This window comes from Carassius carassius, chromosome 23, assembly GCF_963082965.1.
Source record: "Carassius carassius chromosome 23, fCarCar2.1, whole genome shotgun sequence".
NCBI classification, from domain to species: domain Eukaryota; kingdom Metazoa; phylum Chordata; class Actinopteri; order Cypriniformes; family Cyprinidae; genus Carassius; species Carassius carassius.
The window spans coordinates 28,719,469-28,736,892 of NC_081777.1; the positions used below are offsets into that span (position 1 = coordinate 28,719,469).

A 17,424-nucleotide genomic window follows, 5' to 3' on the forward strand; every position below is an offset into this window, starting at 1 on the left:
CGAGAGCTGAGGCCCAGTTCCGACCCAGCGCTTCAGGAGGTTAATGTGATAGAGCTGGTCCTTCCTCCGTCTTCCGGGCTGCCGTACTCGGTAAGTAACGGGGCCGACCTTTTCGGTGAAGGTGTATGGCCCCTGCCAGGTGGCCAAGAACTTGCAAGCGGCCGTGGGGACCAGAACCAGGACATGGTCTCCTCGCTGGAACTCCTGTGGTTGGGCCGCCCGATTATAATGTCGCTGCTGGGCCTGTTGTGCCTTGACGAGGTGCTCCCGGACGATGGGCAGCACTCGGTCAATCCGCTCCCGCATCTCACGCACGTGTTCCACGGTGGTACGGTGTACGGCCAGTTGTTGTTCACAGGCCTCTCAGGCAACGTCGAGCAGAACACGGTGCTGGCGGCCGAAGAGTAGCTCAAACGGTGTGAAGCCGGTGGAGGCCTGAGGGACCTCCCGAACACCGAAGAGGACATATGGCTGTATCTTGTCCCAGTCCCTTTTATCTTCGGCCGTCACTCGGTGCAGCATCTGTTTCAGGATCTGGTTGAATAGCTCGACGAGCCCGTCGGTCTGGGGGTGGTACACCGTTGTACGGAGCTGCTGGACCTTCAGGAGTTTGCAGAGGTCTGCTATCATCCGTGACATGAACGGGGTGCCCTGGTCAGTCAATATCTGGGATGGGATGCTGACCCGACTACAAAGCAGGAAGAGCTCCTGGGCGATGGCTTTGGTAGTGGCTTTTCGGAGGGGGTGGCATAATCCATGATGACCAGGATGTGTTTCAAATCCTTGATCCCAAACTTTTGAATGGCAGTGTGCAGTGTGTGTTCTTTGTAAATATTAATGATATTTACTAGCAATTTCTGAGTGAATTTTTTCCTTCAGTCTAGAATCTTCTTTTTAGTTTTTTTCACATTCCAGTTTCCAAAAAAAAATGTTTTTCAGTTTATCATTCACATTTGAATTCATTTTCAGTTAGCAATCCATAAGCATATATTTTGAATAGGATATTTGTCATTTGTACCTCTCTGCTCCTTGTGATGGCATCCCATCAACAGAGAGGTGAAGCTCGAAGAATTCTCCCAGAAATAAAGTCACTCCTTTCCTCTTTCCATGAGAGAAATAACCAAGACACCGTAAACATGTACACAAAAGCAGGCATTTAATCATCTTGACAGTGTACAAACTCTGCCATAGCTTGTTTAATTCATGAAACCCTGTGTTTTTGTGTGTGACTGGCTTTTACCCAGTATGGAGAAGCTTCTGTGTTGGCTGTCTCCCGCCAGCATGTAGCTGCAGTCTCCAGGGAACTCATAAATCACACTGTCAAATGTGTGTATGTGCGACCAGACCCCTCCACTGACACCAAACCTACAGAGAAAAGAGGTAAAGAGAGTCAAGCACTTGCACACTTGTTTATAATCAAAGCAACAACTAATGTTTAAAAGTTAGGGGTCGGTAAGATTTTTGCTGCTCAAGAATAACATATATTATTATTATGTTGAAAGATTACTATCTTTGTTAAAGCCTTGATATCTTTTTTTTTCAGGATTTTGTGAATAAAAAGAATTTGGTAACACTTTATTTAAAGCCTATATGCATGATGCGTTAAAAAATTGTAATGCACCTTATAATGCATTGTACTCATTTCAATTCATTCACTGTCAAATCAGTGTTACACTATGCATTTTAAATTTGGTTATAATTATTTCTGACAAGATATAATGTATTACAGCGCACATTATGAATTATTATAATGCATTGTACTCTATAATAACCCTTTATAATGTATTATTCAAAAAGACTTTAAATAAAATGTTACAAAAAGTGTATATTTAAAATGTGTTGTTTTTTATTATGACTTCTGAGGACTATAATGCATCCTTGCTAAATAAAAGTAAAAAAAAAAAAAACATTCAAAACTAACCTAAAAAGTTCAAGATGAAAACCCACAGGATTCTGCTCCATCCTTTCCATCTGCACAGTTCCATCTGATTAACTAATTTAATTTTCTAATGCACAATTGCTGGCTTCAACAATACATTGAAGTGAGCATTTGGAGGTTTCATTGAGTGAAAAATAATGGCATGAGCTAAAACAAAGGTTCAGGTGGAAGTGAGAAAACAAAGCAGAAATTTCTGAGCACCAAAAAATCTGTCTAAGAGTTTTAGAGAAGTCATGTATTCCACATAGACGGCACAGAAAAAATGCTGTTATTCTTAAGTATGAGCTTAGACAAAGTCCTTTAAGACAAGTCATGTCACTCTGTGGCCATCTTTGAAACACCTCTCGGGCATGCAAGTGCAACTCCTATTAGTTTGAATGGGGAAACATCAAATTCTCCAATACTGTTCACTATGCTAATGATTAAATTTAATATTTGAAATCACCAAAGAATTCTGACAACATCTGTGTCCTACATGTTACTACCTTTGCCCAAATAGCGTTATAAATAGCTTATTTTTTAAGGCTAGACAAGCCAGTGCACATGCGCAGTCTTAAGCGCAGGTCTCAGAGCGCTGACTGTTTCTATAGCAACCAGATGCATCTAACGACAGCTGCAGTGACGCACTAACTTTACCGATAAGCGATTGGCTCTTTCATTCAGTAGGTGGGGCTTCCTGCGAGTGAGCAGACATATTGAGTGTTGCATTTTTCCCCATTCAAAACTATACGAGTGACATGTCTTGGGTATTCTATAGTCTTTGGCTTAGGACGGGAAAACGAGCATAATATATTCACAAACATGCACTGGATATTCCCATGCATGCCTAAACATCAAAACATAAGCCTTAAACAACCAAACAGATGTCCACGGTTAATACAAGGATTTGAAATAATCACAGAAACAAATGCATATTGTAATGCATATTCAGGACAGCGTGCTGGTAGTGTGACACCTGTTACCTTTGACCTCTGACCTCTGCCCAGCTGCAGGCTCCCAGCAACAGGTCTTTACTGTCCAGTGTCTCACAATCCTGAAGACATGACTGGAACCCAGTCCTAGAAGAAAAGAAACGCTTTATAAGAACAAGAGAGGGAGAGATGGTGTGATTCCTGTTTTTAAACTCATTAAGAGAGGACAATAGGAGGAAGTCTGGGCATTGGAGGAACCGAAGGATTAGTCTGGAAGTGAAGACAGATAAGACAAACCAACAGAGGAAGCCAAGCGAAAGAGAGCCAAGCGAAACAGCATACACATGCACACAAACTGCAACATATGCAGTGCATTCACAGCCTCTGCGATGTAACCCGTCTGTAAAACTGAAAGATTAACTGTTGGAAAAACCTTACTGCAGCGATGTATTCAGAGCATGTTCACATGAACTCCATTCATCATTAATATGGGTTTTGACATGCTATCATTCTTTGTTTATCCCGAACTTGCTGGCAAAAACATGTCCTACATCAAATCCTTGCTTCAGGACCCAAACTGTACAGTACATTTGACATTAAGTGGTGACCCAAAACAGCACTGTGCTAATTATGCTAATATAGTAACATAAAATAGACTGAATAGGAAAATGTACAAATGAACATTTACTCACCCTTAGGTCATCCAAGATGAGTTTGTTTCTTCATCGGAACATATTTGGAGAAATTTAACATTACATCAGTTGCTCATGGGTGGATACTCTGCACTGAATGGGTGTCGTCTGAATGAGAGTCCAAACAACTGATAAAAGCATCACAATAATCCACAAGTAATCAGTGTGACTCCAGTCTATACATGAATGCTTTGTAAAGTAAGAAGCTGCATGTTTAAATCCATCAAGACATTTAACCCTAAACTGCTGTTTTTGGCTTAAATACCAAAAGTAGTCCATAATAATGCTGTCCACCCCCTGAAGAAAGAATAGCCCAAAAGTGAGTACTGTAGACTTGTCTTGATGTAAAGTTAATTATATACAGAGGTGGGTAGAGTACCCAAAAACTGTACTCAAGTAAAAGTAAAAGTACTTCTAGAAATATTTACTCAAGAAAAAGTAAAAGTACTAGTCTTGAAAAGTTACTTGAGTAAGAGTAAAAGAGTATCGGATAAAAAATCTACTCAAGTAGTTAGTTACTAGTTACTTTGGGTCATATATACTGAGCCTATTTTTATTTAGATATATAGATAAAATGTATGTAATGTATGTGTGTGTGTGTGTATAAATGTATATATTTCATCAGCCTTTACTCCAATTTATGTAATTTATTATAAAACCCTGTCTGTTTACTTAAGTAACAGATATAGGTGTCATGCCATAACATATTTTTAATACGACTGACTTTATATTAAATGTGAATTTAACATTGAAAGTTAATGTGATATAAATATTGCTACTAATCTTTCATTGTTCAGAAAGAGAGCAAATAACATTTACAATATCAAAGATCATTTTCACTGACAGTCTAGATTTCAATCACTCTCAGAAACTCCCATTAAAATCACTGAAACTACTAACACTGTGAAATCAATATCTTAATTAAAGATTCGTACACAAATCTGCACTTTGTTGTTTCTGACGAGAGAATTCGCCAGAAAGAGGTCTCCAGTCAGTGAGCGAGTGAAGGAAGCACCGGCATCAGCGATGACTCATCGGAACACCTCTGATTGGCCAATGCTTTAATAAGCTCAAAAGAATCATGTGTGATTGGTATAATGCGCAGCGCTGTAAAAACACATCTATCTCTGGCTCAGCGCCAGCAAGCAATCACAGATTTGAATTTAGCAGCTGATTATATGACTTGCTGAACGTACTCGCACCGGTGTTATTGTATTAAAATTAATAAAATCTTAATCGGCTATTTTTTGTCTTTTGGAAGCTGCATTCAACTTGACTCCCCTCTGTTATAAGCCACACACGTACAACAAACTAATGTCAGAGGTATCGTGTACTGTAATCGAATGTAGCCTTATTACCTGTTAAACAGTAGACAGCACACGCGGTGTTGATCTAATAAGGATCTCCATCGCAAGCAAATAATAGCCTTTGCAGATTTGCTTTCAATTCAATGCAGTTCCATAGCCACGTTTTCAATGCTGCTGATGTTAAACGTTAAAACTCTGAGTGAACCACTTCAGATGCTCAGCGCGTGCGGCAGGGAACTGAACGAATCATTCGAACTGATTCATGAACCAATTCACTCGTTTGCCAATTGGTTTGATCAAGCCTTTGAACAGAATTGACTCAAAAGAATGAATCATTCGCGAATTGGCATCGCTCATTGTCCAGAGAAAAGTAGACGGCGCGTTTGGAATAAACTGAAGCATTTATAACATTTATTGCATTAAGATAAAGTAACGAGAGGAGCGTCGCCCACAGTAACGAAGTAAAAGTACAGATTTTCCCCCAAAAATTTACTCAAATAAGAGTATAAAGTACCCATCTTTAAATATACTCCGAAATGTATTAGTTACCCCAAATTAATTACCCCAAATAATTACCCCAAAAAATGTAACTCGTTACTACCCACCTCTGATTATATACACTACTAACCCAGCCGTACAGCCCTATATATTTATGTATGTATTTTGGCACATTCCAGATCTCCATTCATCAGATATAAAGCGTGTGTGGATGTTTATGACTGTTTATTCTGGATTATGAAATCATGTGTGTGGGAACTGTGAGTCAATGAGAGCTGCTGTGGTGCTTCACTTGGTTTTCATATTTTTAGTATGAAAAATGATGAGTTTGGTTCAATTAAATATGAAGAAAAGTAGAAGATAAGGAAAGTGAGATTAAATAATGCATCATAAGAAATTAAGAAATGGACAAAATCACACAACGATCTATCTGAAGTGTTTCATTAATACTAAATTATATCTCTTTCATTTCAATTTGAGGTAAGTATTCAGTGAATCTTCATTTATGTTACAAAAAGCGGGCAGGTGCCATTAACACCCGCATATCTAAAAATGATAAAGTTCACTTATGCAACATTTAAAAATGCATGACAAGAAACCACTGGGCTCTGCTCTGACTGCGGTGATGTCATTCCACCATGACGTCATTATGATATGTCATATATCCCCAAAAAATAAAGACCGAGTGGATCTTTCCATAAAATAAATGGTTAAAAAAATAAGTCCCCGAAATTCCCTAACAAGCGTATCTAAATAAAGCGTATGCAGCGATTTTTATTATAATCCTCCAAAATAGCAACAATTCGAACTTTGGCACGTTTAATTTTGTCTCACCGAGCAAATGATTGTAAAGTTGGTCTTTGGCAGGAGGAATGAGTTTGTGTCTGTCGTGAGTTTTTCATGTGCGCGCGCTACACATTCACTCACACACGCGCGTAAAGTCAGACACAGCCGCACGCGCAAACCGCCAGCGAGACACCGGGACACAGACGGATCTTTCACTTTCATTCAGTATTGTGTGAGGACAGACTGCTGCGATGGCGGCGTTGACCGGAGGAGAGATGTGCGTCAAGTATCTGATGTTCGTCTTCAATTTCATCTTCTGGGTGAGTGAGAAATGATTGATGTGTGGAGAGGTTGGCTCGCGCGCGGGACGTTGTTTTACAATTAACGTTACTCGCGATTTTCCTCAAAAGATGCATTGATAAATGCGTGTGCATAGCGTCCAGTTTAGATTATTAATTAGTTTAGATTGTAATTAATGACGTCTGTGTCCAGCAATGCAACGGGATTGCAACCATTTGGCTGACCTAGTTTGAAGGTTTTTAGCTCGCATTTCAGGACCCTGGTCGTGTAGTTAAAATACTGTGTGTGTGTGTGTGTGTGTGTGTGTGTGTGTGTGTGTGTGTGTGATGGGACAAGCACTGAATTTTGATAGTGTTTCCTCTGACTCCCCTCTGTTCGTGTTTGTGTGTCAGCTGTTCCCTCTCACGGCTGGACAGGCGCGTTCTGCTGATGTCCGTCCGATTCGTGAACAAATCGTTCTTTTGAACCGGTTCTCTTAAATGAATCATTCGAACCGATTCGCAAAGTGTTCAATCTCGAACTCGAATTAGCTTAGTACGCTTATAGACAGTTTATAGAATGTATAAATTGTACGTAGTATGCTAATATTTATAGTGCGCATCAGTCGGGTTGCAGAAGAAAAATGTGTATTTAGAAATTGATTTTTAACTGTAACTTATAAACCTTTCAAAGACCTTCTATGGGCTTTTGAGGTTTATGCATTTTTGCATCCGAAGCAAACATTTTGTTACCACCAGGAAAGGATGACGAATACGAAAAAAAAACGCTTATGAAAATGTTGGACTTATGAACTACTGGATGCTAAAATGCACAGTATGTTGAATATTGTATCTAACAATGCAATGCACCTGACTTTTTATCAATTTTTTTGTGATTATGAACATTATTATTAAAAATAATCATATTTGTGATGAATGCACCTTTAGTGTCACAAAATGGTGTTTCAAATCTTTATATCCATACTTATATGCATATTACCACTACTATATAGCATGCAAAAGCAGTTTGCATTATGAATTTTCAACTAACATGTTATATTTCAGTAAGCAACAACACACAATCAAGCTTGCATAGTTTGTTTTGGGCGTAAATCCAGTTGGGTCTGCTTCGCTGTTTTTTTGTTTTTTTTTTGGCAACACAGATCGCACCATACTGCAACGTTCATTCGGATGTTCAGTATCATGCCAGAGGTCAGCATATGAGTAATCGATAAGAATGGAAAATTTTTGTACCCTCATCTCAAAGTTAAATTGCACCAGCGGGAAAATGTCTGCAAAGTGTGGCCTTTTACTCACGGTCTAGAGCTCTGCAAACAGATAAATGATTGATCTTTCCATAGTATTTACACATTATGGGAGAGCCGGCCTACAAATAGCTTATTTTTGTCATCTATCCACATTAAACTGGAGGAAAATATCACCTTAAACAGTGCATTGAAATAAAAGACTAGAAGTGAAATTTTCACTGAAATGAACCGATTCACTACATGAATCTCTAATTCTTCGCAGTGAACATGACCCAAAGCCGTATGGTGTGTGTGTCCAGCCCGAGGGTTTATGTGAGCACGCGTCCTAGATTGTCTTTAATCTGCAAGTGTATTTATAGAGCATGATAATCTCATGGACAAACTCACTGTAAACTGCATTTGTTGTGGGTTTTGATGGGGAATAATGTGCACATTATGAAATTGTGTGGTGTTTGTATGTATGTTAGATCTGGTCTCATTCATTTGCACTCTGTAAATATTACTTAATATCAGCATTACTTAACACCTCCTCTGAACTCACACACACACACACACACACACACACACACACACACAGAGACACACATACACAGGTCTGTTGAACCATTGCAATAATAAGGCATATATATGCTCTCCATATCTGGGAAACCAGGGGAAATCTGTTGAAGTTTACCTCACCCTATAATGGCTTAAATTGAACAGAATTTTTCATTTTTAAATTTTTCCTTTTTTGCAATCCACCCAACTGCAACCCTAATCACATTCTTGTGCATATGACCTAAACTTCCAAATATTACGGTTATTAACTTATAGTGATAGACACACACACACACTTCTTGTCTAGAAGTGGATGTATTCGGTCGCAGAACGTCTTAACGATCACATCAAACAGGAGACCTTTCAGCAGGAGCCCTGCTACGTTCTGGGCCCCCTGATTGCATATATATAATTTTCATTACTATCAAATATAAAACACATGTTTGTGACATGTGGTAACTACTGGTAATGATGGTATTGAGGAAGAGTCTTTTCGAAATATATATTTAATTAAAATGTTTGGTGGGGGTTAAATTTGATTAAAAATAAATAAATTAAGACCATTTAGAACCCTTATTTTTTAGATTTAACATTATGTTTTAGGAAAATTAAGCACATTTACACCTATTATTCTTACCATGACATACAAAAATTACAAATGACATACAAAAATTGGTAGTTTATGTTGTACTGAATTTAGATTATGCTAAGTTTAATAAAAATAATTTTGTTCAGAAGATTATTTCCATTACATTAATAGTCACGAAAATTTTATTTTATTTCTGTATTATTGATTTTGTGTAATATGGTAATGGGAATTCAAAGGTAAATCTGAGTCATTATCATGAAAATGTTGCAGTGAAAATAATGCTTCATTTTTGTAAAGCAAAATATACATTTGTTTTTGGGATGAAATATGACCCAGCTAGAGCGTTAATGTCACCTGCAAACTTACACAACATGCTGCCTCCCACATACCTCACTCACACACTCACACAGACTATTGTGCAACACACAGACATTTTTCAGTTTCACTTTCTATATACAAACAAAGTGAGGAACCGTGTTTGTGAGCAGACTTTGTAGAAACTGATCTATTTAGCTGAGAGTGCAGTACGGTTTCCCTGAACAAGTGACTTGGACAACAGCAAAATGGGTGTTGATGGATGTCCAAAATGCATTAAAAATGCTATGTTTATCTTGAACTTTATCTTCTGGGTAGGTGCAATTTCATATTTGTGTGTTTTTGTGTGTGATTGTGTGAAAGTATTAGTTTTGTGTTTTTATGTGTGGAATGTGGTGGAAGGACGAAGTGGAGTTGTTTTAATGGTGTTTGTTTAGCTAAGCAGTGGAATGGAGATTTGGAACAGATTTCTCAACCTTGAGTTTTTGAAACAAAAGATCTGGGTCAGAGAGAAAGAATCAAAGAGCAGAACATGAACCCTGTGAACATGAAACCGTTGCGATCAGCTTAGTGAGCAGGACTTGACTAGAAAGAACAATAAGTCACATTATATAATGAGTGTATATTTCAAAGGCTGAAAGATGATTGACCGGTGTGATGCATCTGTTTGTTTGTGTTTTGTGCATAACTTTGAAGCAAAATCTCATGGTGTTCTTGAACGCAATAAGATTGCTTGACATTATTAATCTGAAGTCATTTTGGGTCAAACCAACAGATGTTGAATCTGATCAAATGAGCTGCATATACTGTACTGTAATATTTTTAGTGTTAAAAAGGAAGCAAGCAGGATTTTTCCATGTGACAGAGTTTATTTTATCCCAGGATGGAGGAAGTAAAATCAGGCGTGCGGTTTTTCCAAAACCACAGATAAACATGCACACACACTGACTGTATTTAGCATCACATGTCTAACAGATTGACCGAACTTGTGCCAGTTTTATTTGGATTCTGTCATGTAATATTGCTTGCTGGTTTCAGAAAAGATGAGTATAAGCCTCCTAGCCTATTGAGTTTTAATAATCGTTATTACATAATTCATGCACCTGTTGTGTTCTGTTGTCTTTGTTTGAAGAAACAAGCAAAGTGGTCAAGCTGGTTAACACTGCCAGTGCACACCTGATCGTATAAAAATAAGCATGCATCCTGACTGAAATATTGTTTGCAAGTTACCTATAAATCCTATATATTTAATTATAATGTATTTAATTATAATATGTTTTATTTGTACTTGCGTTTTATATATAATAATGTATTGTAATTATTTATATTTCTTTTGCAAGCCACCTATCAATTCTATTATGTTTTATAATAATAATGTTTTACTATTTTTGTATTTTTTGTTTCCAGTTCATTAATTATATACATTGTTTATTTTTGTAATGTGTTTTATATGTAATAATTTTATTTGTTTTTATAATAATAATAATAATAATAAATAGCCTTACTTTAACTTAAAGAACAGGACATATACTTGTTTAAATAAAATTATATATATATATATATATATATATATATATATATATATATATATATATATATATATATATATATATATATATATAGAATACAATAATCCAATTTAATTAAGATACCTAACTGATGTATTTTTATTTTCTTTAATTTTAATGTATTGTAATTTAGTCTCTAATACACTTATATAATGAATAGTTGCTAATGAAGGGTTTAGGACTGTGTGATCAGGGTTGTCAGGATGTAATTGTTCTGTGGCAGTAATTATCTACATGACATTTATGGCTTATATAAATCCATTAATGGTAAAAAAAAAAAAAGAAAAAACCTAGCCCAAGACCCATAAGCAAAGCTGGCAGCAAGCAGGTCGCGTTTTCCAGCCAAGTGAATGGGAATATAAACTGATGGCTTTTAGACCTCTTTAAATCAAGCCAGTAACCTCTGCGAGATCATTATAGCTCTTTCTAATTAATGTTAAATGTGTCGTTCTGATCTATGTGTATTTTAGTCCATTTGTAGGTATTTCAGGGTGATTTATTCCCAATCTCTTGTTGTTTTACCACAGATTGCAGGGACAGGCGTCTTGGCTGTTGGACTCTGGCTGAGGTTTGATCCCAAGACTAAAAGCTTGTTTGAAGGAGAGAACTCACCTTACGTCTTCTACACAGGTCAGTCGTAAAAACATGCTTTTTGTGCCGCTGCATGTGATGATCAGCCGTGGCGTGTGTTAAAGTGAGGCTTGTGTTGTAGGAGTGTACATCCTCATTGCAGTCGGCGCGCTGATGATGGTTGTTGGATTTTTTGGATGTTGTGGTGCCATCCAGGAGTCCCCTTGCATGCTGGGATTGGTAATCCCCCTCATTATATTCTCAATTATCACTACTTTGTAGTATTACGATGTTATCAGCCGCGGTGTTTGACTGTCGTTGTTGTTTTCCCACAGTTCTTCTTCTTCCTGTTGGTGATCTTTGCGGTCGAGGTGGCTGCTGGAATTTGGGGCTTTTCCAACCAGACCAAGGTGGGCGTCCCAAATTCTCAGTGCACATGCAAACACACCGATGATGCTCCTAATTCAAGCTACTATGATTGTGTCCATAGGTTACTGACGATATAACAACTTTCTACAAGGAAACATACAATAACTACCAACAAACCAAACAACCAGCTCTGAAAGAAACACTCCGCCTCATCCAGCATGGAGTAAGATCTTGTTTCTTTCTTTCTAATGTTCAGTACTGTGAGCTCTGTGAACACCAACTTCTAGTTGTTCCTCAGAAGCGCTCGTCTAACAGCCTGGGACTTTGTAAACATCTTCAGAACGCTTTTGCTTGCTGTTTTTATGTGCTCTATGCATCAGATGGTTTCTCAAGCACTAATTATTCCTAGCTCATTGACTCCGATGCCTTGCTAATTTGTGATGACATCTGTTCCTCATCTTCAGCTTAACTGCTGTGGACCGTCAGCAAACTCCAAGTATGATCTTGAAGGGACCTGCCCAGGAAAAGAGCCGCTTGATTTTCTCATTGCAAAGGTAAGAGTGTTTACAGGCTGAAGTGCTGCATTTTGGTAGTTTTTATATTTAATATGTAGATGCCACTGATTACTGAGTTTTGTAATAAATTATCGGACCATATCCATATAGTGACTATGAAGGCTATGATAAAATAACAAATAAATGTTAGCATAAAAATACAGATTCATAATTGCAAAATGTGAGAACTTTGGAAATAAAAGTATAGATAATAAATTTAAATACATTTATATAGAAATAAATATTAGAAAAAATACAAAAATGTATAAATTATGAAATTGATTTCATATTTACAGTATGCAGTCCTTATTTAATATTAATACAGTCCTTTATATAGTCCTTCATAAAGTACAGTCAAAATTTGACTTAAATGTTATTTGAGAAATTATTTAATGCATATATATATATATATTAGTGCTGTCAATCGATTAAAAACTTTAACTAGATTAATCACACATTTTTTCTGTGATTAATCGCAATAAAAAAAAGAAATGTTTTTGTAGGTTTTTAATATATTTTTTAATGTAATAATTTCACAGTTAATCAAATTAATGTAGAAACAACATAAAGACAGTATATTTTAAATACTTGTTTAAATGGCATCTTTCTATGAATGAAGGCCAGTATTACTGATATTAATACAGCTACTGATTTCTTTTTATTTTTTTACATTTATTATTAGGCTTCAAAAATATAACAGTTTTTAATTTAAGTAAACTTAAAACAATGCTAACATAAACCCATAATAAATGTCATGTTTACTCCTGCCCTTCCTGTCTTAACAGTTAGGAAATATACAGAAATTTAATAAATTTATCAAAGTTAACTGCACTGCATAAACTATAAATTAAATAGTTAATCCTTATTAAAGCTACAAAAGTTATTTAGTCAAGAGCAGCGAGTCATTTTCTCTGTTCCCTTTGTTCTTTAACTTTACTGACAGGAAGCTTTATTGGCTGCTGTCCCTTTAAGAGCAGACAGACACGCGGATCTCACCGTTTATATACTGTCTATGGATCTCGCCTCATTCTCTCACAACTCTTTTTGTTCATTTTAGACTTTATATAAATCATTTAAGATTGCTCTTATGAGGATAATCGACAAAACTGGCACTTTGGGATGTTTATTGTTAGTTCAAGCGCTTAAGAGAACTGGATTCTGGCGCCCTGTCTATGCATTGTGTGTGTGTGTACGTGTGTATGTGTGTGTGTGTGTGTGTGTGTGTCACATAAGGGCATTCACAGACAGCGCATTCTCTTTTGACTTGCCGTGCTTGAAATGTTTAAAAGCATTTAAATGAATAAGAGCGTGATCATATAATGTAAAGCTAGCCAACGGATGGCAGAAAATACAGATGCTGCGTTAATTGCGTTAAATATTTTGACACGTTAAACCAGACAAAAATTAATCGCATGCGTTAACGCGTTAACGTTGACAGCACTAATATATATATATATATATATATATATATATATATATATATATATATATATATATATATATATATATATATATATATGTATATATATATTTTTTTTTTTTTTCCTGTTTTATTTTATGTCAAAATGAAAATTATTTTTCTAAGTTTTTGTTTTCGTTAACAATAACAACTTGTATTTACCAAGGCATGTCATAACTCCTTAAAATTGTAATTCGTGGCGTAGTAACTGTTTACAAAATTGAGAAAAGAGTTAAAAAGGGATGAAGTGGAAGTGATGGTGCATTTTCAAAAGGTGTGCTAAAGATCCAGCAGGGTTTAAGTAAACTAATGAACAAAGTCTTTACACAGCCCTGTTATATCAGACATACGAAGTATGTCTAAATCTTGTTTTATGTGTTCAGAGCTGCCCTGATGCCATTGAGGAAGTCTTTAGCTCCAAACTTCATATTATTGGAGGCGTTGGAATCGGCATTGGAGTGATCATGGTAAACTTTATTTAATATAAATGTGTACATGTATGTCATTTTTATACATTTATATGCATATATAAAATGTTATATATAAATTGTATACATTTTATTTTTATTTTTGTTAGTTTAGCTGTGTGTGGTATTGTTTTTTTGTACTGTAAGTCCGCTTGTTCAGCATTTTTACCTTTTAGAAGATTTTGAACATTTTATAATTGTAAATTCTTAATTTAATATTTCATGAATTTAAAAACTCGTTACCATTCAGAAGTTTTGGTTCAGTATTTTTTTGTTGTTGTTTTTGTTTTTAGAAATTAATACTTCTATTCAGCAAGGATGCATTAAGTTGCATTAAGTGAAAGTTAAAGTATTTATACAGTATTACTTCCTAAAGAATTTCTATAAGAATAAATAATTTAACAAAATATTTCTATTTCAAATAAATGCTGATCTTCTGAACTTTCTATTCCCGAAAGACTAAAAAAATGCAATGCTTATACAAAAATATTAATCAGCGTTTTCAGCATTGATAATAAGAAGAAATGTTTCTTGAGCAAATCAGCATAATAGAATGATTTCTGAAGGTTTATACGACACTGAAGACTGGAGTAATATTCAGCTTTGAATTACAGGAATAAATCACATTTTAGAAAACATTCAAACAGAAAACTGTTCTTTTAAGAACGTTACTGTTTTTCCACATCAAATAAATGCAGCCTTGGTGAGCATTCTTTCAGAAATTTAGAACATCTTATCAACTCTAAACTTTCCAATGATAGAAACTACTAATGGTGCAGAAATTACAAACTGCAGATTTAAATAGAAAAAAGTATATATCTCTTTGCACCTTGATTGTAATGCTTTTTTGAAAACATGAATTGTCACATGCACGTGTATGTGTGTGACTGACGTGTCACTGAAGAACTGTGTTCTCCGTGTGCGCAGATCTTCGGCATGATCTTCAGCATGATGCTGTGCTGTGCCATCCGGAAAACCTGGGAGATTGTGTGAGGGTCCGGTTGCCTGGGAAACTGCCAGTATATTTGTGTTGCATGATGTCTGTCCCAAAGCACTGTCTTGAACATGACCTCATCAGCTAAAAGCCAGTTAGCTCACTGCGTCAGGCACTCGATCTCTTCACGTCTCTGACTGACTGGAATTCACTCTTTTTCCTATTGCAGCTGTATCACTGGTCACCAGTAATGAGAGAAAAGGCTTGGTTTAGCATTCCAAGCCCATTTGAAAAGGCCTTTAAGTCTGACTTTTTATATTTTTTTATCGTTCATAATAGATTTTAAGGATTAACCATTTGTTCGCTTTATTGTACTCGCTGTACTGCTTGATATGAATTGTTCTTGAACTTTTCTAATGTTTTGTTTCTGATTTGTGAATGGGGTCTGGTGATTTAGCCACATATGGCTCAAATAAAAGCCAAATTATTCATGCATTTTGTGGTGGAATGTTTTTTGCTGTGTCCAGGATGAAGTGTGTTTGCATGGATTTGTTTTAACAGCCTTCATAAAAGGCCGATAAGAGTCATTGTGAAAGTGCTTAATGTCCAAAACATCATCAGTTTCCCATTATCACAGCGTGGCTCCATTATGTGACCGTTTACAACCTCTCAGTTTCCTTAATCTTGTTTGTATCATTTTCTCTTTCCGTTCTTCTTCCTGTTTACTTTACTTGGTCTCAGTTAGGACAAAATATGGCAACTGGAACAAAATCTGTACACTGGAAGTATTTGTCCCTTGCCTTAGGTTTTATGTGATCTCTGTTTCTCAAACACAACACTGACACATTGTGAAAAAATGTTTATCTGCGTAAGACGTGACAGTATGACTCACTAACAAACCCAAACAGATCCAGCAACGAAGAGAACAGAGAGTTCATATTAAAGCACACATCCATCAAAGCATTTCCTTTACTGTGATTTTATTAAAATCTCTCTCAAAAAAAAAAACTTTTCAAGGGCTAAAAAGGCATCAAGGGCTATTTGACCAAGAAGGAGAGTGATGGGGTGCTGCGCCAGATGACCTGGCCTCCACAGTCACCGGACCTGAACCCAGTCGAGATGGTTTAGGGGTGAGCTGGACCGCAGACTGAAGGCAAAAGGGCCAACAAGTGCTAAGCATCTCTCGGGGAACTCCTTCAAGACTGTTGGAAGACCATTTCAGGTGACTACCTCTTGAAGCTCATCAAGAGAATGCCAAGAGTGTGCAAAGCAGTAATCAAAGCAAAAGGGGGCTACTTTGAAGAACCTACAATATGACATATTTTCAGTTGTTTCACACTTTTTTGTTATGTATATAATTCCATATATAATTCCACATGTGTTGATTCATAGTTTTGATGCCTTCAGTGTGACTCTACAATTTTCATAGTCATGAAAATAAAGAAAACTCTTTGAATGAGAAGGTGTGTCCAAACTTTTGGTCTGTACTGTATATAATCATAAACCAAGTGGCTGTTGTTGTATAAGATGTTATCTAGTGTTGTTGAGTATCAGTTAGACACTATTATAGTTAGTCCTATAATAGACATTTTACATTTTTTATAATATTTGTATTTGTTTTTTATATTTCAGTAATTTTTATTTATTTATTTATTTTCAGTTTTAGTCCATCAAGTTAAACTAAATGAAATATTGCTTTGGCAATTAGATTAAATATGTTTATATATATATATATATATATTATTATTATTATTATTATTATTATTATTATTATTGCGATGTGACATTTGTGGTTTTGCTTAGTTCCCCCTCAAATATTTTTTCATATTCACATGCAACTTGATATAACATGAACTTTGTTGCCCCCTGGTGGTCTTTATGATTAACTATTTTGAATCAGAGGCAACTAAACAAACAAACTTCATAACTCAACAACTAATGTATTTCAGATGTTCATCAATTAGAGACCGAGAAAGAACTCTGAGTTCCTGATGAGTCTTAATAGAAATACAGACTGGCTGACGTCTGAAGTGAACGAGCTCCATTACACTTCTAAAAGGTTTGATCACTTTAATGTAGCTGTAGGCTATACTAAAACACAGAGAGAGGAAGTGTGTTACAGTCTGTAAACCTCTCATCGTCCCCTTCAGTACAATACTGAGCAGATGCTGGAGCTGTTTGACTTCACTTTTGTTTGGATGCAAATTAAGACAGTGTGTGCATCAAGACAAATCAGATGGTACAGGTGGGCTTCCATTTTAATGTTATTTCTAAAGATTTTACTCAAGAAATGTGTGTTTCTCTTTACATTAAGGTGTCATTTGTTAACAGTAGTAAATGTATTAACTAACATGAACGAACAATGAACAATACATTTATTACA

The 17,424-nt window shown here is 36.1% G+C and overlaps 1 protein-coding gene across 2 annotated transcripts; it reads left to right on the forward strand.

The window, feature by feature from the left end:
• The first annotated feature begins 6,244 nt into the window (after positions 1-6,244).
• Positions 6,245-15,536, forward strand: cd9a (CD9 molecule a). 2 transcript variants are annotated; one of them, XM_059506849.1, is made up of 8 exons: positions 6,245-6,453; positions 11,216-11,318; positions 11,401-11,498; positions 11,594-11,668; positions 11,749-11,850; positions 12,092-12,181; positions 14,024-14,107; positions 15,035-15,536. In XM_059506849.1, exons 1-8 carry the CDS (start codon positions 6,385-6,387, stop codon positions 15,098-15,100), a joined length of 687 nt encoding a protein of 228 aa, XP_059362832.1. In that variant the 5' UTR covers positions 6,245-6,384; the 3' UTR covers positions 15,101-15,536. The 2 variants fall into 2 exon arrangements, with proteins under 2 accessions (XP_059362832.1, XP_059362833.1); XM_059506850.1 differs by lacking the exon at positions 6,245-6,453 and adding an exon at positions 9,258-9,434.
• The last annotated feature ends 1,888 nt before the right edge of the window (positions 15,537-17,424 follow it).